Below are 26,646 nucleotides of genomic sequence, written 5' to 3' on the forward strand. Positions count from 1 at the left end.
CACTCAAAGTGACCTTGCCTATGAGTTTACAGCAATTAGACACTTTGAAGCAAAGTTTAGATTATACATTTAGTGAAATGTATAATCTAAACTTTGCTTCAAAGTGTCTAATTGCTGTAAACTCTATTGTCTCTATTGGAGATGTTCTTTAAGTGTAAAGAACATCTCCAATAGAAACACCTCAAATGGAAACATTTGTGGTTTTCCTTTCTCTTTACTGCTCCCTTTTGGGCAATTCTTTATTTTGAATAGTTTAGGGAATCGACCAGGTATCCCTCATGGATTTGGAAACACAGACAACACAGGATATACCAAAAGAACTTCAGGAACCACTGGTAAGGAAGAGCGTCCATTACAAGTCTGTATTATTGGTCCAACTCATGCAAGAACTTGTCTCTTGAATTCAGTAAGTGCATCTGCTTGGACCAGTTGTACACAACAACTGCAACAAATTCTACCTGACGGTCCATCTTAGGTCTATGAAATTGAGTTTAATGTTTCATATCAAGATGACTTTGAATGGAGACACTGATGGTGGTTGTATTCCTAAGTGCACCCACTCAAAGTGACCTTGCCTATGAGTTTACAGCAATTAGACACTTTGAAGCAAACTTTACTTTATATATTTCACTTAAATAACATCTAAAATAGAGACACTCAACAAATCCTACAAATTCTACCTGACCCTCCATGTTAGGTCCATCAAAATGAGTTCTATGTTTCATATCAAGATCACTTTGAATGGAGACACTGATGGTGGTTGAATTCCTAAGTGCACCCACTCAAAGTGACCATGACTATGAGTTTACAGCAATTAGACACTTTGAAGCAAACTTTAGATTATACATTTCACTTAAAGAACATCTCCAATAGAGACACCTCAAATGGAAACATTTGTGGTTTTCCTTTTTCTTTACTGCTCCCTTTTGAGCAATTCTTTATTTTGAACAGTTTAGGGAATCGACCAGGTATCCCTCATGGATTTGGAAACACAGACAACACAGGATGTACCAATAGAACTTCAGGAACCACTGGTAAGGAAGAGCGTCCATTACAAGTCTGTATTATTGGTCCAACTCATGCAAGAACTTGTCTCTTGAATTCAGTATGTGCTAACGACTGTCGTTAGCCAACCATTTGTTTCATGATGTAATCTTGTTGATTTAAATATGGGTGGGACTACAAGAGGAGTATTGAGTTCATATAAAAAGAGACTCATGACCAGGTATCCCTCATGGATTTGGAAACACAGACAACACAGGATATACCAAAAGAACTTCAGGAACCACTGGTAAGGAAGAGCGTCCATTACAAGTCTGTATTATTGGTCCAACTCATGCAAGAACTTGTCTCTTGAATTCAGTAAGTGCATCTGCTTGGACCAGTTGTACACAACAACTGCAACAAATTCTACCTGACGGTCCATCTTAGGTCTATGAAATTGAGTTTAATGTTTCATATCAAGATGACTTTGAATGGAGACACTGATGGTGGTTGTATTCCTAAGTGCACCCACTCAAAGTGACCTTGCCTATGAGTTTACAGCAATTAGACACTTTGAAGCAAACTTTACTTTATATATTTCACTTAAATAACATCTAAAATAGAGACACTCAACAAATCCTACAAATTCTACCTGACCCTCCATGTTAGGTCCATCAAAATGAGTTCTATGTTTCATATCAAGATCACTTTGAATGGAGACACTGATGGTGGTTGAATTCCTAAGTGCACCCACTCAAAGTGACCATGACTATGAGTTTACAGCAATTAGACACTTTGAAGCAAACTTTAGATTATACATTTCACTTAAAGAACATCTCCAATAGAGACACCTCAAATGGAAACATTTGTGGTTTTCCTTTTTCTTTACTGCTCCCTTTTGAGCAATTCTTTATTTTGAACAGTTTAGGGAATCGACCAGGTATCCCTCATGGATTTGGAAACACAGAACACACAGGATGTACCAATAGAACTTCAGGAACCACTGGTAAGGAAGAGCGTCCATTAAAAGTCTGTATTATTGGTCCAACTCATGCAAGAACTTGTCTCTTGAATTCAGTAAGTGCTAACGACTGTCGTTAGCCAACCATTTGTTTCATGATGTAATCTTGTTGATTTAAATATGGGTGGGACTACAAGAGGAGTATTGAGTTCATATAAAAAGAGACTCATGACCAGGTATCCCTCATGGATTTGGAAACACAGACAACACAGGATATACCAAAAGAACTTCAGGAACCACTGGTAAGACAGAGCGTCCATTACAAGTCTGTATTCTAGGTCCAACTCATGCAAGAACTTGTCTCTTGAATTCAGTAAGTGCATCTGCTTGGACCAGTTGTACACAACAACTGCTACAAATTCTACCTGACGGTCCATGTTAGGTCTATGAAATTGAGATCAATGTTTCATATCAGGATCACTTTGAATGGAGACACTGATGGTGGTTGTATTCCTAAGTGCACCCACTCAAAGTGACCTTGCCTATGAGTTTACAGCCATTAGACATTTTGAAGCAAACTTTAGATTATACATTTCACTTAAAGAACATCTCCAATAGAGACACCTCAAATGGAAACATTTGTGGTTTTCCTTTTTCTTTACTGCTCCCTTTTGGGCAATTCTTTATTTTGAATAGTTCAGGGAATCTTTTATTTATGTGTTAATAAGATACCTCTGATTGAAACCGCACAAACCTTCAACAACTATTGGAGACAAAAGATGACAACAAAATACAATGGGGTGCTACGACAGTCGTTAGCCAACCATTAGTTTCATGATGTAATCACGTCGATTTAAATGTGGGTGGGACTACAAGAGGAGTATTGAGTTCATATAAAAAGAGACTCATGACCAGGTATCCCTCATGGATTTGCAAACACAGACAACACAGGATATACCAAAAGAACTTCAGGAACCACTGGTAAGTAAGAGCGTCGATTACAAGTCTGTATTATTGCTCCAACTCATGGAAGAACTTGTCACTTGAATTCAGTAAGTGCATCTGCTTGGACCAGTTGTACACAACAACTGCTACAAATTCTACCTGACGGTCCATGTTAGGTCCATCAAACTTAGTTCTATGTTTCATATCAAGATCACTTTGAATGGAGGCACTGATGGTGGTTGTATTCCTAAGTGCACCCACTCAAAGTGACCTTGCCTATGAGTTTACAGCAATTAGACACTTTGAAGCAAACTTTACTTTATACATTTCACTTAAATAACATCTAAAATAGAGACACTAAACAAATCCTACAAATTCTACCTGACCCTCCATGTTAGGTCCATCAAATTGAGTTCTATGTTTCATATCAAGATCACTTTGAATGGAGACACTGATGGTGGTTGAATTCCTAAGTGCACGCACTCAAAGTGACCTTGACTATGAGTTTACAGCAATTAGACACTTTGAAGCAAACTTTAGATTATACATTTCACTTAAAGAACATCTCCAATAGAAACACCTCAAATGGAAACATTTGTGGTTTTCCTTTCTCTTTACTGCTCCCTTTTGGGCAATTCTTTATTTTGAACAGTTTAGGGAATCGACCAGGTATCCCTCATGGATTTGGAAAGACAGACAACACAGGATATACCAAAAGAACTTCAGGAACCACTGGTAAGGAAGAGCGTCCATTACAAGTCTGTATTATTGCTCCAACTCATGCAAGAACTTGTCTCTTGAATTCAGTAAGTGCATCTGCTTGGACCAGTTGTACACAACAACTGCTACAAATTCTTCCTGACGGTCCATGTTAGGTCTATGAAATTGAGATCAATGTTTCATATCAAGATCACTTTGAATGGAGACACTGATGGTGGTTGAATTCCTAAGTGCACCTACTCAAAGTGACCTTGCCTATGTGTTTACAGCAATTAGACACTTTGAAGGAAACTTTAGATTATACATTTCACTTTAAGAACATCTCCAATAGAGACACCTCAAATGGAAACATTTGTGGTTTTCCTTTTTCTTTACTGCTCCCTTTTGGGCAATTCTTTATTTTGAATAGTTTAGGGAATCATTTATTTATGTGTGAATAAGATGCCTCTGATTGAAACTGCACAAACCTTCAACAACTATTGGAGACAAAAGATGACAACGAAATACAATGGGGAGCTACGACAGGCGTTAGCCAACTATTTGTTTCATGATGTAATCTCGTCGATTTAAATGTGGCTGGGACTACAAGAGGAGTATTGAGTTCATATAAAAAGAGACTCATGACCAGGTATCCCTCATGGATTTGGAAACACAGACAACACAGGATGTACCAATAGAACTTCAGGAACCACTGGTAAGGAAGAGCGTCCATTACAAGTCTGTATTATTGGTCCAACTCATGCAAGAACTTCTCTCTTGAATTCAGTAAGTGGATCTCCTTGGACCAGTTGTACACAACAACTGCTACAAATTCTACCTGACGGTCCATGTTAGGTCCATGAAATTGAGATCAATGTTTCATATCAAGATCACTTTGAATGGAGACACTGATGGTGGTTATATTCCTAGGTGCACCCACTCAAAGTGACCTTGCCTATGAGTTTACAGCAATTAGACACTTTGAAGCAAAGTTTAGATTATACATTTAGTGAAATGTATAATCTAAACTTTGCTTCAAAGTGTCTAATTGCTGTAAACTCTATTGTCTCTATTGGAGATGTTCTTTAAGTGTAAAGAACATCTCCAATAGAAACACCTCAAATGGAAACATTTGTGGTTTTCCTTTCTCTTTACTGCTCCCTTTTGGGCAATTCTTTATTTTGAATAGTTTAGGGAATCGACCAGGTATCCCTCATGGATTTGGAAACACAGACAACACAGGATATACCAAAAGAATTTCAGGAACCACTGGTAAGGAAGAGCGTCCATTACAAGTCTGTATTATTGGTCCAACTCATGCAAGAACTTGTCTCTTGAATTCAGTAAGTGCATCTGCTTGGACCAGTTGTACACAACAACTGCAACAAATTCTACCTGACGGTCCATCTTAGGTCTATGAAATTGAGTTTAATGTTTCATATCAAGATGACTTTGAATGGAGACACTGATGGTGGTTGTATTCCTAAGTGCACCCACTCAAAGTGACCTTGCCTATGAGTTTACAGCAATTAGACACTTTGAAGCAAACTTTACTTTATATATTTCACTTAAATAACATCTAAAATAGAGACACTCAACAAATCCTACAAATTCTACCTGACCCTCCATGTTAGGTCCATCAAAATGAGTTCTATGTTTCATATCAAGATCACTTTGAATGGAGACACTGATGGTGGTTGAATTCCTAAGTGCACCCACTCAAAGTGACCATGACTATGAGTTTACAGCAATTAGACACTTTGAAGCAAACTTTAGATTATACATTTCACTTAAAGAACATCTCCAATAGAGACACCTCAAATGGAAACATTTGTGGTTTTCCTTTTTCTTTACTGCTCCCTTTTGAGCAATTCTTTATGTTGAACAGTTTAGGGAATCGACCAGGTATCCCTCATGGATTTGGAAACACAGACAACACAGGATGTACCAATAGAACTTCAGGAACCACTGGTAAGGAAGAGCGTCCATTACAAGTCTGTATTATTGGTCCAACTCATGCAAGAACTTGTCTCTTGAATTCAGTATGTGCTAACGACTGTCGTTAGCCAACCATTTGTTTCATGATGTAATCTTGTTGATTTAAATATGGGTGGGACTACAAGAGGAGTATTGAGTTCATATAAAAAGAGACTCATGACCAGGTATCCCTCATGGATTTGGAAACACAGACAACACAGGATATACCAAAAGAACTTCAGGGACCACTGGTAAGACAGAGCGTCCATTACAAGTCTGTATTATTGGTCCAACTCATGCAAGAACTTGTCTCTTGAATTCAGTAAGTGCATCTGCTTGGATCAGTTGTACACAACAACTCCTAAAAATTCTACCTGACGGTCCATCTTAGGTCCATCAAATTGAGTTTAATGTTTCATATCAAGATCACTTTGAATGGAGACACTGATGGTGGTTGTATTCCTAAGTGCACCCACTCAAAGTGACCTTGCCTATGAGTTTACAGCAATTAGACACTTTGAAGCAAACTTTACTTTATATATTTCACTTAAATAACATCTAAAATAGAGACACTCAACAAATCCTACAAATTCTACCTGACCCTCCATGTTAGGTCCATCAAATTGAGTTCTATGTTTCATATCAAGATCACTTTGAATGGAGACACTGATGGTGGTTGAATTCCTAAGTGCACCCACTCAAAGTGACCTTGACTATGAGTTTACAGCAATTAGACACTTTGAAGCAAACTTTAGATTATACATTTCACTTAAAGAACATCTCCAATAGAGACAACTCAAATGGAAACATTTGTGGTTTTCCTTTTTCCTTAGTGCTCCCTTTTGGGAAATTCTTTATTTTGAATAGTTTAGGGAATCGTTTATTTATGTGTGAATAAGATGCCTCTGATTGAAACTGCACAAACCTTCAACAACTATTGGAGATAAAAGATGACAACAAAATACAATGGGGAGCTACGACAGTCGTTAGCCAACTATACGTTTCATGATGTAATCTCGTCGATTTAAATGTGGGTGGGACTACAAGAGGAGTATTGAGTTCATATAAAAAGAGACCCATGACCAGGTATCTCTCATGGATTTGGAAACACAGACAACACAGGATATACCAAAAGAACTTCAGGAACCACTGGTAAGGAAGAGCGTCCATTACAAGTCTGTATTATTGGTCCAACTCATGCAAGAACTTGTCTCTTGAATTCAGTAAGTGCATCTGCTTGGACCAGTTGTACACAACAACTGCTACAAATTCTACCTGACGGTCCATGTTAGGTCTATGACATTGAGATCGATGTTTCATATCAAGATCACTTTGAATGGAGACACTGATGGTGGTTGTATTCCTAAGTGCACCCACTCAAAGTGACCTTGCCTATGAGTTTACAGCAATTAGACACTTTGAAGCAAACTTTAGTTTATACATTTCACTTAAAGAACATCTACAATAGAGACACCTCAAATGGAAACATTTGTGGTTTTCCTTTTTCTTTACTGCTCCCTTTTGAGCAATTCTTTATTTTGAATAGTTTAGGGAATCGACCAGGTATCCCTCATGGATTTGGAAACACAGACAACACAGGATGTACCAATAGAACTTCAGGAACCACTGGTAAGGAAGAGCGTCCATTACAAGTCTGTATTATTGGTCCAACTCATGCAAGAACTTGTCTCTTGAATTCAGTAAGTGCATCTCCTTGGACCAGTTGTACACAACAACTGCTACAAATTCTACCTGACAGTCCATGTTAGGTCCATCAAACTGAGATCAATGTTTCATATCAAGATCACTTTGAATGGAGACACTGATGGTGGTTGTTTTCCTAAGTGCACCCACTCAAAGTGACCTTGCCTATGAGTTCACAGCAATTAGACACTTTGAAGGAAACTTTAGATTATACATTTCACTTAAAGAACATCTCCAATAGAGACACCTCAAATGGAAACATTTGTGGTTTTCCTTTTTCTTTACTGCTCCCTTTTGGGCAATTCTTTATTTTGAATAGTTTAGGGAATCATTTATTTATGTGTTAATAAGATGCCTCTGATTGAAACTGCACAAACCTTCAACAACTATTGGAGACAAAAGATCACAACAAAATACAATGGGGCGCTACGACAGTCGTTAGCCAACCATTAGTTTCATGATGGAATCTCGTTGGTTTAAATGTGGGTGGGACTGCAAGAGGATTATTGAGTTTATATAAAAAGAGACTCATGACCAGGTATCCCTCAAGGATTTGGAAACACAGAAAATACAGTATATTTTAAAAGAACTTCCAGATTAACTGGTAAGAAAGAGCGTCTGTATTATTGGTCCACCTCATGCAAGAACTTGTCTCTTGAATTCAGTAAGTCCATCTGCTTGGACCAGTTGTACACAACAACTGCTACAAATTCTACCTGACAGTCCATGTTAGGTCCATCAAACTGAGATCAGTGTTTCATATCAAGATCACTTTGAATGGAGACACTGATGGTGGTTGTATTCCTAAGTGCACCCACTCAAAGTGACCTTGGCTACGAGTTTACAGCAATTAGACACTTTGAAGCAAACTTTACTTTACATATTTCACTTAAAGAACATCTAAAATAGAAACACTCAACAAATCCTAAAAGTTCTACCTGACCCTCCATGTTAGGTCCATCAAATTGAGTTCTGTTTCATATTAAGATCACTTTGAATGGAGACACTGATGGTGGTTGTATTCCTAAATGCACCCACTCAAAGTGACCTTGGCTACGAGTTTACAACCATTAGACACTTTGAAGCAAACTTTACTTTACATATTTCACTTAAAGAATAGCTAAAATAGAAACACTCAACAAATCCTAAAAATTCTACCTGACGGTCCATGTTTAGTCCATCAAATTGAGTTCTGTTTCATATAAAGAGCACTTTGAATGGAGACACTGATGGTAGTTGAATTCCTAAGTCCACCTACTCAAAGTGACCTTGCCTATGTGTTTACAGCAATTAGACACTTTGAAGGAAACTTTAGATTATACATTTCACTTTAAGAACATCTCCAATAGAGACACCTCAAATGGAAACATTTGTGGTTTTCCTTTTTCTTTACTGCTCCCTTTTGGGCAAATCTTTATTTTGAATAGTTTAGGGAATCGTTTATTTATGTGTGAATAAGATGCCTCTGATTGAAACTGCACAAACCTTCAACAACTATTGGAGACAAAAGATGACAACAAAATACAATGGGGAGCTACGACAGTCGTTAGCCAACTATTCGTTTCATGATGTAATCTCGTCGATTTAAATGTGGGTGGGACTACAAGAGGAGTATTGAGTTCATATAAAAAGAGACTCATGACCAGGTATCCCTCATGGATTTGGAAACACAGACAACACAGGATATACCAAAAGAACTTCAGGAACCACTGGTAAGGAAGAGCGTCCATTACAACTCTGTATTATTGGTCCAACTCATGCAAGAACTTGTCTCTTGAATTCAGTAAGTGCATCTGCTTGGACCAGTTGTACACAACAACTGCTACAAATTCTACCTGACAGTCCATGTTAGGTCCATCAAACTGAGTTCTATGTTTCATATCAAGATCACTTTGAATGGAGACACTGATGGTGGTTGTATTCCTAAGTGCACCCACTCAAAGTGACCTTGACTATGAGTTTACAGCAATTAGACACTTTGAAGCAAACCTTCCTTTACATATTTCACTTAAAGAACATCTCCAATACAACCACTCAACAAATCCTACAAATTCTACCTGACCCTCCATGTTAGGTCCATCAAATTGAGTTCTGTTTCATATAAAGATCACTTTGAATGGAGACACTGATGGTGGTTGAATTCCTAAGTGCACCTACTCAAAGTGACCTTGCCTATGTGTTTACAGCAATTAGACACTTTGAAGGAAACTTTAGATTATACATTTCACTTAAAGAACATCTCCAATAGAGACACCTCAAATGGAAACATTTGTGGTTTTCCTTTTTCTTTACTGCTCCCTTTTGGGCAATTCTTTATTTTGAATAGTTTAGGGAATCATTTATTTATGTGTTAATGAGATGCCTCTGATTGAAACTGCACAAACCTTCTACAACTATTGGAGACAAAAGATGACAACAAAATACAATGGGGAGCTACGACAGTCGTTAGCCAACCATTAGTTTCATGATGTAATCTCGTCAATTTAAATGTGGGTGGGACTAAAAGAGGAGTATTGATTTCATATAAAAAGAGACTCATGACCAGGTATCCCTCATGGATTTGGAAACACAGACAACACAGGATATACCAAAAGAACTTTACGAACCACTGGTAAGGAAGAGCGTCCATTACAAGTCTGTATTATTGGTCCAACTCATGCAAGAACTTGTCTCTTGAATTCAGTAAGTGCATCTGCTTGGACCAGTTGTACACAACAACTGCTACAAATTCTACCTGACGGTCCATGTTAGGTCTATGAAATTGAGATCAATGTTTCATATCAAGATCACTTTGAATGGAGACACTGATGGTGGTTATATTCCTAGGTGCACCCACTCAAAGTGACCTTGCCTATGAGTTTACAGCAATTAGACACTTTGAAGCAAAGTTTAGATTATACATTTAGTGAAATGTATAATCTAAACTTTGCTTCAAAGTGTCTAATTGCTGTAAACTCTATTGTCTCTATTGGAGATGTTCTTTAAGTGTAAAGAACATCTCCAATAGAAACACCTCAAATGGAAACATTTGTGGTTTTCCTTTCTCTTTACTGCTCCCTTTTGGGCAATTCTTTATTTTGAATAGTTTAGGGAATCGACCAGGTATCCCTCATGGATTTGGAAACACAGACAACACAGGATATACCAAAAGAACTTCAGGAACCACTGGTAAGGAAGAGCGTCCATTACAAGTCTGTATTATTGGTCCAACTCATGCAAGAACTTGTCTCTTGAATTCAGTAAGTGCATCTGCTTGGACCAGTTGTACACAACAACTGCTACAAATTCTACCTGACGGTCCATCTTAGGTCCATCAAATTGAGTTTAATGTTTCATATCAAGATCACTTTGAATGGAGGCCCTGATGGTGGTTGTATTCCTAAGTGCACCCACTCAAAGTGACCTTGCCTATGAGTTTACAGCAATTAGACACTTTGAAGCAAACTTTACTTTATATATTTCACTTAAATAACATCTAAAATAGAGACACTCAACAAATCCTACAAATTCTACCTGACCCTCCATGTTAGGTCCATCAAATTGAGTTCTATGTTTCATATCAAGATCACTTTGAATGGAGACACTGATGGTGGTTGTATTCCTAAGTGCACCCACTCAAAGTGACCTTGACTATGAGTTTACAGCAATTAGACACTTTGAAGCAAACTTTAGATTATACATTTCACTTAAAGAACATCTCCAATAGAGACAACTCAAATGGAAACATTTGTGGTTTTCCTTTTTCCTTAGTGCTCCCTTTTGGGAAATTCTTTATTTTGAATAGTTTAGGGAATCGTTTATTTATGTGTGAATAAGATGCCTCTGATTGAAACCGCACAAACTTTCAACAACTATTGGAGACAAAAGATGACAACAAAATACAATGGGGAGCTACGACAGTCGTTAGCCAACCATTCTTTTCATGTTTCATGTTTTCATGTTACATCTTTTAGTTACATGTGTGTGTGAGAGAATTGGTGGATTCACACACACGCACACACACACAAACTCAACTGAGCCATTTTTTCCATAAAGTCACTTTATTAGCTTGTGCATATGTCTCTGAATAGAATAAGTAGTTTTATAATACCAAGAAGTCAAAAATAATAACCTATATATTTATAAAACTAAGCAGATTTACTACTCTTGACTTTTTAAAAACAAACAAGGTCTTTGATATTATTGTAGTATTTTCTGCCTTGTTTAACATTTCAACAAATCTAAAAAAAAAAACTTGAGACTCAGAGTGAAGAGATTATACAGAATAGATTTTGGATAACTGTATGTGTAGATGTCTGTATGTCGATATTACTGTCATTGGGTATGCACCAAGTAAAATGTTTTCCACACATCTGAGCAGTAACAAGAAAACAGACAGTAAGAAGCAAATAATAGAAAACAAAGGTTCAGTTCTGCCCTAAAGTGAAATCAGAAGCATTTCTGGTACTCTGAAACCTTTGAGTGTGTGCATTTTAGCTACCAATGGGCGAAAGAATGGGTAAAAACTTCAAATAGTTTCAATTTCTTTCTGTTTCATCTTTAGGGTATATAAATAAGGTATCATTGGGGGCAAGAGAGTCTGTACTTAAATCAGTACAGTCTGGAACATATGTGTTAAGTGCTAGGACCTACAAGAAACTACTATGAAATTGCTAAGGGAACAGTAAACAGTTAAGAACAGTAAAGAATGGCTGCATTATTCTAAATTCTATAATCTGTTCTTTAGTGTGTCCTTCTGAGAAAAAAGGACATGTGTAATAAAATGGGGAAAAGGGACAAGGAGCAAGTGACATTGAAACCCCAACAACTTTAAAAAGTGATATAATAAACAAAGCTTGGCTTTTATATTTACCAACCCATAGTTGATCCCTTCACAATCTTGGGGGGGAAACTGATATCAGTATATCCTGTGGTTAGCTGATGTCTGAAAAGTTTAAAATTCTTAAAATGTCTTGAAAGCTAAGGAAATACACTAGTTAAAATTTTAAGTTGCCAAATTTTTCTAATGTTTTAGCTGAATACAGTGTCTGATGGTAATTTTCATGCCTGAGTTTCTTCCCATGCAATGAGAAAACATTGCTCAAGCCTGTTATCCATAAAACCCAGAGGTGTGGAAAATGAAAAGCACACACAGCTACATATATGATTTGATGTTGACACAAGGTTTAAGGTACATGACGTTGTTGGTATATGAACACAACTTGACACAAAGCTGAATAAGGAGCAGAAACTAAACAAGAAAATATTTAAACATATATCCCCTCGATCCCTGACATCCTCCATATTCTCACAGTAACCCTTTTTAATAAATGTCTCATTATTAAGCAAGAACTTCATTTCACAAAAATTCAACAATACTTCCAAATATAGTAAGAGGAATCTGGAATTGATCTTGATTTTTTTTTTTTAACACAAGTATAATTAGTTTCTATTACAAGATGAATTTTAGTTTCAAAGTTTTGACCACTATTTTTGTAACAATTATTGTACTTGTATAACATTTTGCAGAGATATAAATTTGTTTGCACCGGTGAATTCTGGGGACATGTTTCCAGTGAAGGACAAACAGTACATACTAGTGATGTGAGAAAACAAGGGAAAGACAAAATTTAGGTTTAAGTTTGTTGTAGGTCAGGATTAGGCTAGTAGTGGTTATGGTTGAAAGTGACCTATTATGCTCGTCTCCAGCTCCATATTTATTTATTTTTTACTATTTTTTTGACAGTATAAAAGATGGATGTCGGTGCTGGGTCTGAAAGGTGAAGCCAGCATGCAAGTGCCTAAACCTGCATTTCTTTTTAATGTCCACCATAGAGTCAAACCTGTGGTTAAAAAGACTTAGTTTCCTTCGGAAGTCTACAGCCCTTTTCTGCTGTAAAGGCTTTTCCGCTCATTTTGGGTCACACTAAAAATAAATAAAATAAGTAAATTTGGTAAATCTTAGTCATGCTGTGTTTTAGAGAAGAAAATTATTTGGGGTATCCTGAATGATTTGTCCTGTCTTTCTTCTCTCTCCCCAACCAGTCGCAGCAGATGGCCCCGCCCCTCCCTGAGCCTGGTTCTGTCGGAGGTTTCTTCGTGTTCAAAGGGAATTGCCAAACTGCTTGCTCATTGGGGGTCACATGATTGTTGGGTTTTTCTCTGTCTGTATTATTGTAGGGTCTACCTTACAATATAAAGGGCCTTGAGGCAACTGTTGTTGTGATTTGGCGCTGTATAAATAAAATTGAATTGAATTGATATGGGGTTTCAAAATCAGACCTGTCTATCTTTTCAAATGTGGTTTCAGAATACTAAGATGGCAATTGCAAAACTCTTTACCTTGACGCTTCAAGATGGGACTTTAGAAACCAAGAACTACATCCATCTTTTATATTTGAAGGTAAATGGTTTGTGTTTCCACTTTGAGCTGCTTTTTTCACAGTTTCACTACAGATGAACAAGTAGTTGGTGAGTTTTTGCAGACAAGTCAGTAGCTTCCATGAAAACTATGGGTGATGGTTGTCACAAGGTCACTGGCCAGTCTCTAGGGCTAGCAACAGTCAGCAACTTCCACAACCGCTCACCAACTGGTCAGGAAAACACGTCTTTTCATATCGACTGGTGATTGCCAGCAGCTTCCAAACATTCTCTGGGCATGTGTGAATGGGGCCTTAAACCCTTTTAGAGATTGTATTCCTTTAAAGAAATGAGTTTGAATGGCACCTGTGGTGGCCAGGAGTAGAAAAAAAGTGAAAGTGAAAAAGAAAATCAGTCTGAACACTGAGCTTTTGAATTATTTGTTCATTCACTGACCTCATTATCTAAAACTTATATGTATTTAATATATGTGTCCACAATTGTAACAATAACAAAGGAAAGGAACAATAGGTACATTTAAAACAAATTCACAGGAAATTAATGTGACTTACTGCAAGAGTTTGCAAGAGTTTTTACTGCATTATTTTTGTGTGTGTGTGTGTGTGTGTATTTAATACTCATTGTGTGGGGACAAAAGCATGTTTACAATCACATTTTGGGGCCCCTACAGAGACCATATTTTGTCCCCATCACCTGAGTGTTGATGTTATGATGTATTTTTTTTTTACTCTATTTTTGCTTTTATTACTTTTTGTAGTTATATGTATTTTTAGTGTTTTATGTGTATTCTTTATTACATGTGTGTATATAATTATAGGTACATATGTTTTTTCTATATATTTTTTAGTCAGGGCATACACATGGTAGGCTCTAATACTGCACACTGTGGTCGTGCCTCAGTAGATGTATGTAGTAACAACTAACTAACTCAAAAACGAAAGTGGCTTGTCCCATCCTTTGTGACTGCCAATTGTCAAATTAGTTTCCTGTCTTACATTTTGAGAAATTCTGTAGTGAATAGAAATATAATTTCTAACAATTATGGCCAAGACTATCAAAATTATCCACCAGGTGAACGAAATGAGGAAAATGTTATAATTAGGTTTAAGCCACATGCTAAATAAGCATAGTTTCATAAACTAGGAAATATTGCTTTTCAAATCAGTTCTTTTACATGCATTTTGGTCTAACGGTTTTAAGATTTTCAATTTCAAAGAGTAGACATGAACCTAATACTAACCGCAAACTTGTCACTGGTAATCTAACAGATGTTGAGAGGATAAAGTAAACTTTTTGTGCTTCAATTCCAGATCCACAATTACTTTCTAAAAGTAGTTACCATTACCTAAAACTGCGTTTTCACACATTTTAATTTCAAATGCTCACAGGTGTGAAAGTGAAGAGACAGGAATGTATCCTTGACTGTTACCAGGAACAACTACTCTTCATATATAACTTATTTTATCCATAAGGGCTCTGTCTTTCCAAAGAGGTAGGGCTTTATAATTGGCAACCGCAGATTCTCAGTTGTTTTGTTTTCTTCTGTTCCTTTTGGCAATGCAGGGACAAATCTTCGCCCATCTGAACAATGACATTCGTCTTTTCTGGTGGTCCTCAGTAAATGCATAGCAGCATCAGTAGCAGCAACAACAGAAAAGGCAGAGGAAGTATTTATTTGTGTTTGTTGTCGCTGTTCACTGCGAAGTTTTGATTGGCCTGATCATTTATGCGACCGGTTATGTATCGATCCTCTTGTCCCTTCTGCTCTCTCTGGGGTGCGTGTTGTCACAGCAGCATCTCATCAAGAGGCATGTCATGGTCAGGAAGCATCAAAGCTGAAAGACAGGAAAGAAACAAAAAATGTATTGTCATTTGTGTGTGTGTGTGTGTGTGTGTGTGTGTGTGTGTGTGTGTAGCTTCTGAGTTCAGAATGCAGAAATCTGTCAACTCCAGGTAAAGATGAAGGTTGATTTATTCATCCATTAGGAACTTCTTCAACATTAAATATTAACCAAGTCCCATCACTCAGTTGATGCATTAAAGCAGGGGTTACACAAGGGTGACCTCTCTCACACACACAATTTGCCTTTTCCAACACTATCAGTTGCCCAAGATGGCTCCTTATGTAAGCACTTCAGCTACCAATGTTTCCATGTTTTTCCAGATTTTCATAACCTGAAGAGGATTTACATTCTCTGTTCTCTCTGAATTTATCGGGTTTTTACACATTCCTGACTGAATGAATTCAAAGGGGTTGCCAAATTTGATCGTTTCTGGATTCGATTACAATACTGTACTCTTGTAGATAATAATTTACAAATCCAGTATTTCAACTGAACATCAGACTAATTCTGTCTCAATAACAATGCTTTTCTGTCAAATCGTCTTGCTTGTTCTCACTCTTGTTATATTTGGTGTAACACTCACATGTCATTTCACTTAAGTAAAATAATATGTTCTCATCAAATATAAATATTATCCTGGTATGTGTAAGTCATCATTTGTGATGACTAACTTCTACCCTTATTCCAACCCTAGCCTATCAGAATTATATGAGTAGTTTTTGCATTTTTTAAAGAATTATTTATTCAAGCACAATCAAAGGACAAGAAAATGAGCCATACACTCCACCTGAGAGCAGGGAAAGGTGGAGCTAATTTGACTGTAAATGAGAACTGCATCCATCAACTCATAAACTGAGCTAAACTTTTATTTCCTTTAATCATTTGATTTTATCATTTGTTAGTTAATTACTAAACACCTGTTTACCAAATGTATATGTTTGGATATATTTTATGTTACATTTTAAATGACAAAGTAATGATGTTGCCTTACAAATGATCTGATAAATGATTATCAGAAACTGAACACTGGTATTGGCACTGTAGTATTGGCAGATCTGTGTTGATCTGTGTTCCAACACACTGGAACTGGAAAACATCAGATTGGTACAGAGTTACTCACAAACCTGTTCATTAGATATAATGACAGTTAAGATAACTGAAATAAATAAATAAAGATCACAAAACTTTTTCCGCATTAAGGTCACTTATGATAAAGTCTTAACACTCAAAAGTATTTTGCTCACCGGACTTACGTTAAAAACAGCTCCACCACATAGTGATTTAAACATATCTTCTAAATATGACATAATATGAAATAATATAAAAAGTTCAGATATAATATATAAAAGATAAGAATTCCATTTGGACCTGCACGCTAAGAGGTTTAGTAACTCGCGTAGTATTCTTCCAGTTCTCTTGCGTGTTTTCATGAGTACAGTATCACTGCCATCTTTATCAGATGCGTCAGATGTGTGTGTGTATGTCAGAGACTCACCTGTGTCTGTGTGTGTGTGTGTGTGTGTGTGTGTGTGTGTGTGTGAGACTCACCTGTCCCAAAGTTTGACACTCCTACATGAGTTGGTGCAGCAGCCAGCAGATATCAGAGCTGTAAAAAATAAACCAGCAGAAATCATCAGAAACTGGATATTCTTGGTTAAGATTAGTAATTGTTGTACACACATGCACACGCAGTGAAAAAAATGTATCTCCTCACACTGAATCTCCTCAATGATCATATGAGTGTTTTCCCTCATGTCAGTCCTCCTTCATTCTCTTTTAAATTTTGAATACATACAGGTAAGAGTTACGCTATGCTTCCACAGTCAGCAATAAATTACACAGTGATATAATGACTGCAAAAACTGGTTCTTATCCCTGTCTTGAGTTGTGACTAATTGTGTTTCTGTTACTCAAATACGTGCCAGTCAGTCAGGAACAGAGCCAGCCATGCCAAATATTGTCACTGTCTACCAGACACATAATTACACCGAGGAGGAGGGGAAAAAAACTATTAACCAAATCACTCGTGAATCTTATGTTGTAGTCATAGAGGTAATTTGCCCAAGACAAGGTCAGCTCTGTCTGAAGAGATTAAAAGATGACTTCCTAGACCTCAAACACAAACATTGCGCTCATTGATATATAAATGCCAGGGAATTTTCATTTACATTAGTTACTTGTAGCTTTAGTTACATACAAATCATGGACGCTAAATGTAAACTTGTAACATCCACGAAGTCAGCACTAGATAGGTTAGGGTTGTTTTTAGGCACATGCTACACTGATATTTTATCAGAAATGAGAAGATACTGTAGTTCAAATCAAGACTCTCTTAAAGTTTTACCATTAAATGCTTTTTCTGGAACTCCAAACTGTTGTAAATTTGAAAACCCAACAACTGACCCAAACCTTAGCGTGCCTTACTGGCACGCTGTGCCAGTACAAACTGGGTTTTGCTGTAAAAAAAAATATACTGTATTTACAAGGACAGTGCAGTGATAAGACTGCATGTAACAGATTTTTGTGACTGGCCCAGCTTGATATTGAAATGAATCAGCTGCGCCTGTGTTCAGAAAACAGTTTCAACAACTTTCGTAAATCACCCGTAAAACTAACCACACCTGTGAGCTCACTTGAGGTTAATAGTATTCGATGAGGTATGTGGGAGGATGTTCATATATTAAGTGGACTTGGGTTAAACAGCTATTGAACCAAAACCCTTAGCGCTGCTGCACTCATCAAAGCTGGACAGTGCAGGTGGAATATTGACAGAGAAGATGACCAAATGCAGATGTGGTGGTTTGTCCTGTGTAAACAGGAGATTTTGCCCAGACCACAGTGACAGTGAACACATGCTGTGATTATATAACCAGTATTTCCGGCAGTTTACCATGCTTACACTGGAGGCCTGCTGCATGTGCTTCACCACTCCAAGTGAGCATGTGGCACGGCAGCTGTAGGGAGGAAGAAAGGCTGACCGCTGACTGTGGTCATCTATCAACTCTCTAACTAGGGCTGCCACAAACGATTATTTTGATAGTCGACTAGTCACCGATTATTTTTGCGATTAGTCGACTAATCACATCATGCATCCATTGGACGTAAAACGTACAGCTTATTGCACCAGCATGCATCTGCTCTTATATAACTATCATTAGCTTACAGCTTTAAGTGTTTAGGGTATGTGCTAACTAAAAATAAAGACAAGATGATAGTTTCTTAAATTTAATGAGATTTGCAGATTGTTTCGGTGAAGTTTAATAAACTCCTTGCTATCTAAAATATAACGGGACACCGGAGTATATTCTCGAACATCTCACACTTCTGATAATCAGTTGTCTGCTTGACGTTTATTTAGCCGTGTATAAACTATAACTTTAATCTCAGCCAAACCGATTTACTCAGGAACAAATAAAATACTAAAAAAAAGGCCAAACAATAACATTTTTAAGTTATCTAAGTGACTTATATATGTTTAACCTGAGTAGCGAAAGACGGTGGTGGGTTTGAAAACGATTTGCCGGGAGTCCGGTGTTCTCACGGGCTCTAGTGAGCCTTGACCCCGGGTAGCTATCGAGCTAGTGGGTAACAGACGTCTCCGAAAACGTCGGAGCGCTTTTGAAAATATGTGGTGTCTTGATAAACTGAGCAGATATTTGAGGTTTACACAGCTACATTCTTGCCTGAAAATATGTTAAACGTTTATTTTGTGACCCAGAAAAAATAATAAGAGTAATATTAAAACTAACTAGCTGCCGCCATTGTTGAAAACTGAGCAGGGCCGCGCTATGAATTCTGGGACACTGCTTCTTCTTCTTCTTCGGAGTTTAACGGCAGCTGGCATCCTTGTACATGCAGTGCTGCCATCTTCTGTTTCAGTCCGTTATTACACTCTTAAATCCTACTACTTATTCCTGCGTCTTTTGTGATCTTACAAAGCTTCAAACGACGCGTCGACTATTAAATCAGTCGTCGACGATTTTGATAGTCGACGTAATCGTGACTAGTCGACTAATCGTGGCAGCCTTATCTCTAACACAGATTAACCACTCAGTTTGTGTGTACCCATGTGTGTGTGAGGATGATGAATATTCTAATTAAACAGCAAGCACGGACAGTTCTTTGATTCAACGGTGCTACTCTCTGATTGTTTCTCATGCACTGAGAGTGCCCTCATTCCTTTGTTGACCTGCTTACACCTCTGGTTGTGTCCCAGTGGTCCAAGCTGTCAAGACACACACACATGCACTGAAAGGGAGAAAGAAAAAGAGAGAGAGGACAAGCCCCTGGGCTGGTTCACAGCTGTGTGCTTTGCTTCGCTTGAATGCACTTCGCTGCATGCGCCATGAAGAGTGATGGACAAAAAGAGGGATAGTGTGTGTGCACGTGTTTGTGCCACTGTTCAGTATTTTACTCTGTGGTTTATTTTTCAGTTTTTGTTAAGAAGAGATGGAAAAATGAGTTAGAAAAGAACAAGAGCAAAGAGAGAGAAGAAATGAGTGATCAGGGAGAACTGGCCTTTTGTCCACCATCAAAGAGCACAAAAACACACACATCCGATAGGTGCATAGCACGGCAGCGTTTGTAATTTCTGCAATGCGCCCACCCACTCTACCACACACACACACGCACAAACGCACACGCGCACACGCAGGTGGTGACTATGTTGCATTTATTTGAATACATAATAGATAAACCAGCCTTGGAACTAACACCTGGACACTTTTATTTCTCAGATGCTTGTATCTACAAAGGGATGTTAAATGTGTTTGCATAAAAGTGCGTCAAGTAAAAATGATGTGTGCGATGGTCAGTGTACCAGAATACAAAAGAAAGCTCAATTAATATGCCAAATGTGCCTGTTTTGAAATAATAAGAGGAAAAAGCAGGCTTCAAAGCTGACTGGAGATGAATTGCCAGGGAAGCAGCTGTTGGCCTACTTAGCAGGCCTGTCCTTAACACAGGACCTCTGATCTCACACACACACACACACACACACACACACACACACGCACATGCACACAAGTACATTTGCAAACTTTCAATTACACAAGCTACACATATAAATTGAACTTGCACATGCAAAAGCAAGCTCCCAGCTTCTGTTGAACTTTGCCATCACTTTGCTGACTTTGCTTGCCCGTGTGCCTCATCATTGTGTGTCTGTAAAATTACACATTTTTGTGTGAACTCCTGATTTCACAATTGTGCCATCCCATCATCCAACAGACTTTCAGTTCAACCCTTAATGATATTTCCAGCTGTTCCCAGGCCTTTTCACTTTCCTGACACACTTTCTAATAAAAGAGGTCCCCATATTCTGTGTAATATATAGTAAACCTTTACAGGCAAGGTTTTTATGTGAAAATAGAGGAGATCTGTCAGCCTGCGTCATAAAATGCATAAGGGAGATGCTGTAGATGAACAGCTAAATTCATTCCGGTGTCAAGTATGTTTACATCTGGGAAATCAACTCCACCCACGCAAAACAACAAATCAAATTTTACATGCAAATAACAAAAGTAAATAACCCCCATGAGCTAAATCTGGATGGCTGAATCTACATTTGTTATAACTTGAAGGTAATCAAGTGAGCTATTTAGCCTATAGTTCCTTAGCAACTATCAAAGATTTAGCTAATAGTTCAACAGTTCAACATTATTGTGCGATCTACTGTACAATATAAAGCGCCTTGAGGTGACTTCTGTCGTGATTTGGCGCTATATAAATAAAATTGAATTGAATTGAATAGAACAGTTTTAAACTGATGCATCCTCATTTGGTTTCCAAGACTAAGATGAGGAGATTGATACCACTCGTATGTGTCATGAAACGCTGTGTGGCAGGCAGGAGTTGGACCCAAGATGCAGGCATTCAGACTCGAGGGATGAACTCAAAAACTCAGCTTTATTTGCTGACAGAGGAAAAGCATACAAAACTAAACCACACAGGAAAGATATAAACTTACACTTGGAATAGAGGCACACGAGGAAACACACAGCTTGAGGGACGACACGACACCAACTCAGAGAAACACAGGGTTTAAGTACACTGGGAAGTAACGAGGGGAATGAGACACAGAAGGAGAGCACAGCTGGGAGAAATCAGGACTGATGAGACAAGGAAGCAAAGCAGGACACATTCACATAAGACACGGACCTTCAAAGTAAAACAGGAAGTATGACACAGAGACACAAACTTGGCACAGTGGAGACAGCAACTAAGAAACACGGAGACATAAACCATAAGGCAGAGGTCTTATGCCCTATTACACAGAGGGAAATACTAAGCTTGGAACACAAGAAACTAAACTCGAGGGAGTAACAAAAGACCAACTATGAGAACATAATTCACAATACAGAGTGACAGAAAACAAGAAACTCAAACATGCAAAGACACAGACTTACACAGAACCGGGGGGACACAGAAACATGAAGGGCAAGGGATCAAAACTAGAAACCATAGAATAACTCACAAGTACGATAATACAAAAACCATGAAGAACTAAACACGCTGGGTCAGGAGACCCAGGACCCTGACAGTATGTTTGTGTGTTTGAAATATAAGATAAGATAAAGAAATTGCAAAATTGTCCCACATCGGCACTAAGCACAGCTAAACACAACAAAACACAACACAGTAAACTTTAAAGTGGATAAAAGGTGCAAAAAAGGTATGAATAATAAATTAAAGAATGAATGTTTATTCCACATGATTGCCCCCCAAAAGTCCAGGGAGAAGCCAATCAGGTCGGCTGTTATCACTGATTGGGGTTATTGCCCTGTTGTAAAAGCTGTCCTTGAGTCTGTTTGTCTGCAACCTCAGCAACCCGATTCTCCTGCTAGACGGCAGCAGTCGGTGTCCTGGGTGTGTGCAGTAAGATGCTGTGTGCCCACTTGAGACAGCGAGTGCTGTACAGGTCCTTCAGGGAGAGAAGAGGATGTCTGAGGATTTTTTTGCCCATATTAATGACCCTGAAGAAGGAGCATCTTCCCCAGGCTATTCGGGCCCTGAACCAGGTGTAGGACTGAACTCTCCCACACATATCACATCTCCACATGCATTCTGGTTTTTCTTTTTGCACACCCCTTATAATTTATAATTTCTTTTTATTAATCATTTTTTATGTAAACTGTTATTTGCACATTTTTACTGTAAATTTCTAAGTTAAAATTTGTAAATTTTTGTAGTAATCTATAAATCTGTAAATATTACTGTCAATTCTTACTGTCATTTAATGGTCGGGCATTGCACAGCAATAAGCATTTCACCTCATGTCATACTGTGTATGGTTGTGTGTGTGACAAATACAATTTGAATTTAAAGTGCCTGTTTGTGTGCCACGGTGCAGCTGGAGAACCATAGAGAAATGCAGTATGTATCAGTATGGAATATGTGCAAAACGTAAACGCTAAAAGCTACACCTTAGTCAAATATGCACTGTTGAATCTGAACTATGGAGTTCAATTATGGTTACTATGGTTATTCCTCTACTTGATGAAGTTGAAGAGTAACCAACATATTTATCATATTTACCACCCACAGATTTAACTTGGGTCAGCCGATATTTAACAAACTATTTTTTTTCATTCATATAAGAAAAAAACACCTTCATTTACAAATGGACAAATCTCTCACTTTTCTTTTGAAAGTTCAGTTGCTGCTGATGAGTAACTCTGTTTTCCTACCAGTAGGCTGATCAGGTTGCTGTTATGGAAATCCCAAACCATCAACCTTTTTCATTTCAGTTCAATCCAGTTTTATTCAAATAGCAATAATTCACCACAGCATCTGGATTAAGATGCTTTTATTGTAAGGAAAATATCAGTCAGAGAATCCCAGTGATTCAAGTGCTTGTTCATAGTGTTTGCCCTATGAGAACTTGAGAATTGAGAAGAATTCAGTTTTAACAGGAAGCGATAGCCAGCAGCGCCAGGCTAACAACCACTGAGGAGAAAGAGAGAGGAAAAAGCAGAGCACAGGACAAAACACAAACTATGGCATATTGAGATTTGAGAGCAAAGGCAATGAAAAGGGGTGAGCTGATAAAAAATGCTCAGTGCATCATAGAAAGAACCCCAACTGCAACCAAGTCAGAAGAAATAACTGCAACCAAGTCAGAAGAAATACTATCACTAACTGCAGATCAGAGCTGCAGTGAAGCTAAAGCTCTTCCAGTACTAATTCGTATTCTATTGTATTTAAGACTTCAGTGGTGTGCCTCCTGTTGCACACACATTCCTGCTACCACCACAAATACAGCCAAATTCTGGCAAACACAAATATCATTTACAAGAAATGAAATTTGAAATTTGGGCTACTGGATGGATACCAGCTGAGGGAGTTGATGTGATTACCTGACAACATTAGCTTCTTTATTTCATTTTTCCTTTTCTGTCTTTTTTCAAGATGTTTTCAACATCTTTAAAAATGGTTTGTGCCAACAATATGCTAACAAGCCATCTTAATAGTTGAAGTTAGCGAAGATCACCAGGCATGCAGTACGCTAGCTGAAATCCTATCATGCTGCTTGAGTACCTGTACCTTTACTCAATTTGAATTAGGGAAAATTCAAACTGAGATGTGGTGGCATCCCTCAGGTGGTTTTGCATTCAAGCAATTTTTCCCTGCCTTTATTTCTAAATATAGAAAAAAAATAAACAAGAGTGTATAGACTATGCATATTTAATTCTTCAATATATTAATTTTTGATGTGTGTTCAGGCTCAGTGCTAAATTTTAGAGGTGAAATGGACAAATGCATATACAACTAATGATACAAGCGGATATTTAGGATAATTAACTAAAAAGAATAGAAAGCCGATTTTTGCACAAAACAGTAGCAAACAGGGGAAACATAGTAAAGAATTCAAATCTTGCAAAAAACTGTGAGATTTCATTTACATGGAGGTGAACAGGCCTCTTGCAGAGGATAGCTTTAGGTCAAAAGTGTCATACTTGGACAATGTGTATTGTGTTAGGTTATCATAAACTCATATCATAACTCATAAACATTAAATGAACAAAAGTGAATAACAAACCGTCATACTATAACAATATCATTGGTTCCAAAAGGCATTCACACCACAAACACTGTCAAGAGGTCCAGTTAGCAAAGTTGAGGCTCAGCAGACACAAGCTGACCACACTTCCATGTGTCAGGGTATCTGTCAATCAAAGCAGGCCCAATGCCCATCTGCTCCATCTCGTTGCCAATCACAGAAAACAGAAAAGGCATGAAAGGCTGAAAAAACATGTAAGAGTTCAATCTTAAGTAGTCTGCGTGAAAAGTGCTGCTGTAACAAAAGCACATCACTGCTCTATAGATTCTTACAGAAAACTGCTTACATATGCATAATGTGGAAAATGTATCCTAGTGGATACTGGAATCCACACAGGACTGTACACCACTTCCTCTCTCTTTCTTATTACTTTGACTTCATAAGCCTTTCCTGAAAAAATGCTTCCATATCTGTTTCTTTTCATCAGTGGAACATAAACTATGATATAACGCACAGAGACAGCAGAAAATAAGAGTGTCATCACAAGCTCAGCACTGGCTTACTTGCTTTCTCTGCATTGATGCTATAGGCATGCTAGTTGTCCCGAGCTAATGCAGCCTACTAATACAGGCTGGTTGGAAAGTGCGCAATAGGCAGGAAAAAAAACATTCCAACAAAAAACTAGTATTATTATAAATAACAAACGACCCTAAAAATCTGGGGATTTTGCTTGGATAATGTTATTCAATTTAATTATATGTCAGTTTAAGTAGTGATTAAATTCTTTTCTTGCTTTAGACAGAGGTGGGAAGTAACAAAGTACAAATACTTTGTTACATCCTTCAGCTGAATTTTTAGGTTCTTGTACTTTACTTAAACATTTTTTTTTTTTTACTGAAAACAAGCCAAAAACAGTTATACTGAAGTAAAGCTATGTGATGTTGAGGTATGTTAACTCCACAACCTTTCCTGTAACTAAGCAGCCATATGAATGCAGGTTTCACAGCTGACTCTGCAGTTCCCTAGCAACAAAAAAGGACACTTGGGCTCTTTAGGGTTTATCGCTGAGGATTACGTGTTAATTTAACCGAATACTAGTGAAGTTCTTTTTAAGCTCAGCTTGTAGGGTTCACATAAGTGGTTGCACCTGTTTGTGAAAGAAATTACAGTAATGTTTTCAACAAGCTCTATTTTATTTTGAATGCAGCTTATTCATCTACTGAATGATACACAAGAGGAATTGACTGACAGCGAGAATGAGAAGAGAAAAAGGTGCGCTTCCCTCCACACAGCCACTGCTTTGACACTTCAGCCAGGCTCCAGTCCTAGTACTATCCAGACATCATGCACAAAGTCACAACTTTTCTATACATGCAGCATTTATTCAGTGGCTGCCAGTCACAGGTAGATATACTGTGACTATACTGTGACTGGCAGCTATACTTGCATGAATATCTGAGTGGACTCGAGATGACAGCAAATTCTTTACCGCCAAAGTGTGTGGCGGAAAAGATGTTTATATCATGTTCCAGTACATCTATATTAAAAACAATATATGTGTATAATTTGTTCATAACATGGACACAGCCAAAGTCCTTTCTCTAGGTTTGTTAATTTTTAAAAAACAATGAAAATATTGGGAGAGATATTATTAAGACCCACAACTTGAATTAGCTTGATCTTGACTTTTTCCCCTTGATAGTTAAAACATTCAGTTAAGTGCAAAAAAACATTTTTTTCAACAAATACTTTTGTTACTTAGTAATGAGTAAAAGTGAAAAAGCACAGAATTAGCATCATATTCATGAAATGTGCAGACTTCCAATTTATTTCTTAGGACCTTGAATATCTTAGCAAAACCAAATTATTCCAAATCTGTTTCTTAGCTGTTTCTCAAGCTTGAGACTCTGAAGCACTTGTTCTTTTGCTTAGCCGTAAACACAAGCATTGGAGATTTCTTCCAATCTCATTAGTCTGTTTGCACTGTTTTGTTTTGTTTTGGCAGTTTTCCATGTGGAACAGTTTCTGTTTCCAAAAACAGATTATTCTCACAAGTTTCAAATGAAAGTCCTTCATTATTCCAGTTGAGACAGTAATACAGTAGGGTTGTGTCAATAGACAATCCCAGGGATTGATGACGATCACAGCAAGCATATTTTGCCAGTCTAGAT

At 37.7% G+C, this 26,646-nt stretch overlaps 1 protein-coding gene across 2 annotated transcripts in view; it reads right to left on the reverse strand.

Annotated features, from left to right (window-relative positions):
- Positions 1-12,136: 12,136 nt before the first annotated feature.
- Positions 12,137-26,646, reverse strand: part of ccdc85a (coiled-coil domain containing 85A) — a 36,482-nt gene continuing 21,972 nt past the window's right edge. For both annotated transcript variants that reach the window (XR_001223738.3, XM_003460236.5), the window contains exons 3-4: positions 17,023-17,080; positions 12,137-15,465 (exon numbers count right to left, since the gene is read on the reverse strand). Coding sequence is in view for 1 of the 2 variants with exons in the window: in XM_003460236.5 (XP_003460284.2) it covers positions 15,450-15,465; positions 17,023-17,080 (74 nt within the window). In the remaining variant the exon portion in view is untranslated. The remainder of the gene's footprint in view (positions 15,466-17,022; positions 17,081-26,646) is intronic.

The sequence above is a fragment of the Oreochromis niloticus genome, linkage group LG13 (assembly GCF_001858045.2).
Source record: "Oreochromis niloticus isolate F11D_XX linkage group LG13, O_niloticus_UMD_NMBU, whole genome shotgun sequence".
In the NCBI taxonomy this organism is placed as follows: Eukaryota; Metazoa; Chordata; class Actinopteri; order Cichliformes; family Cichlidae; genus Oreochromis; species Oreochromis niloticus.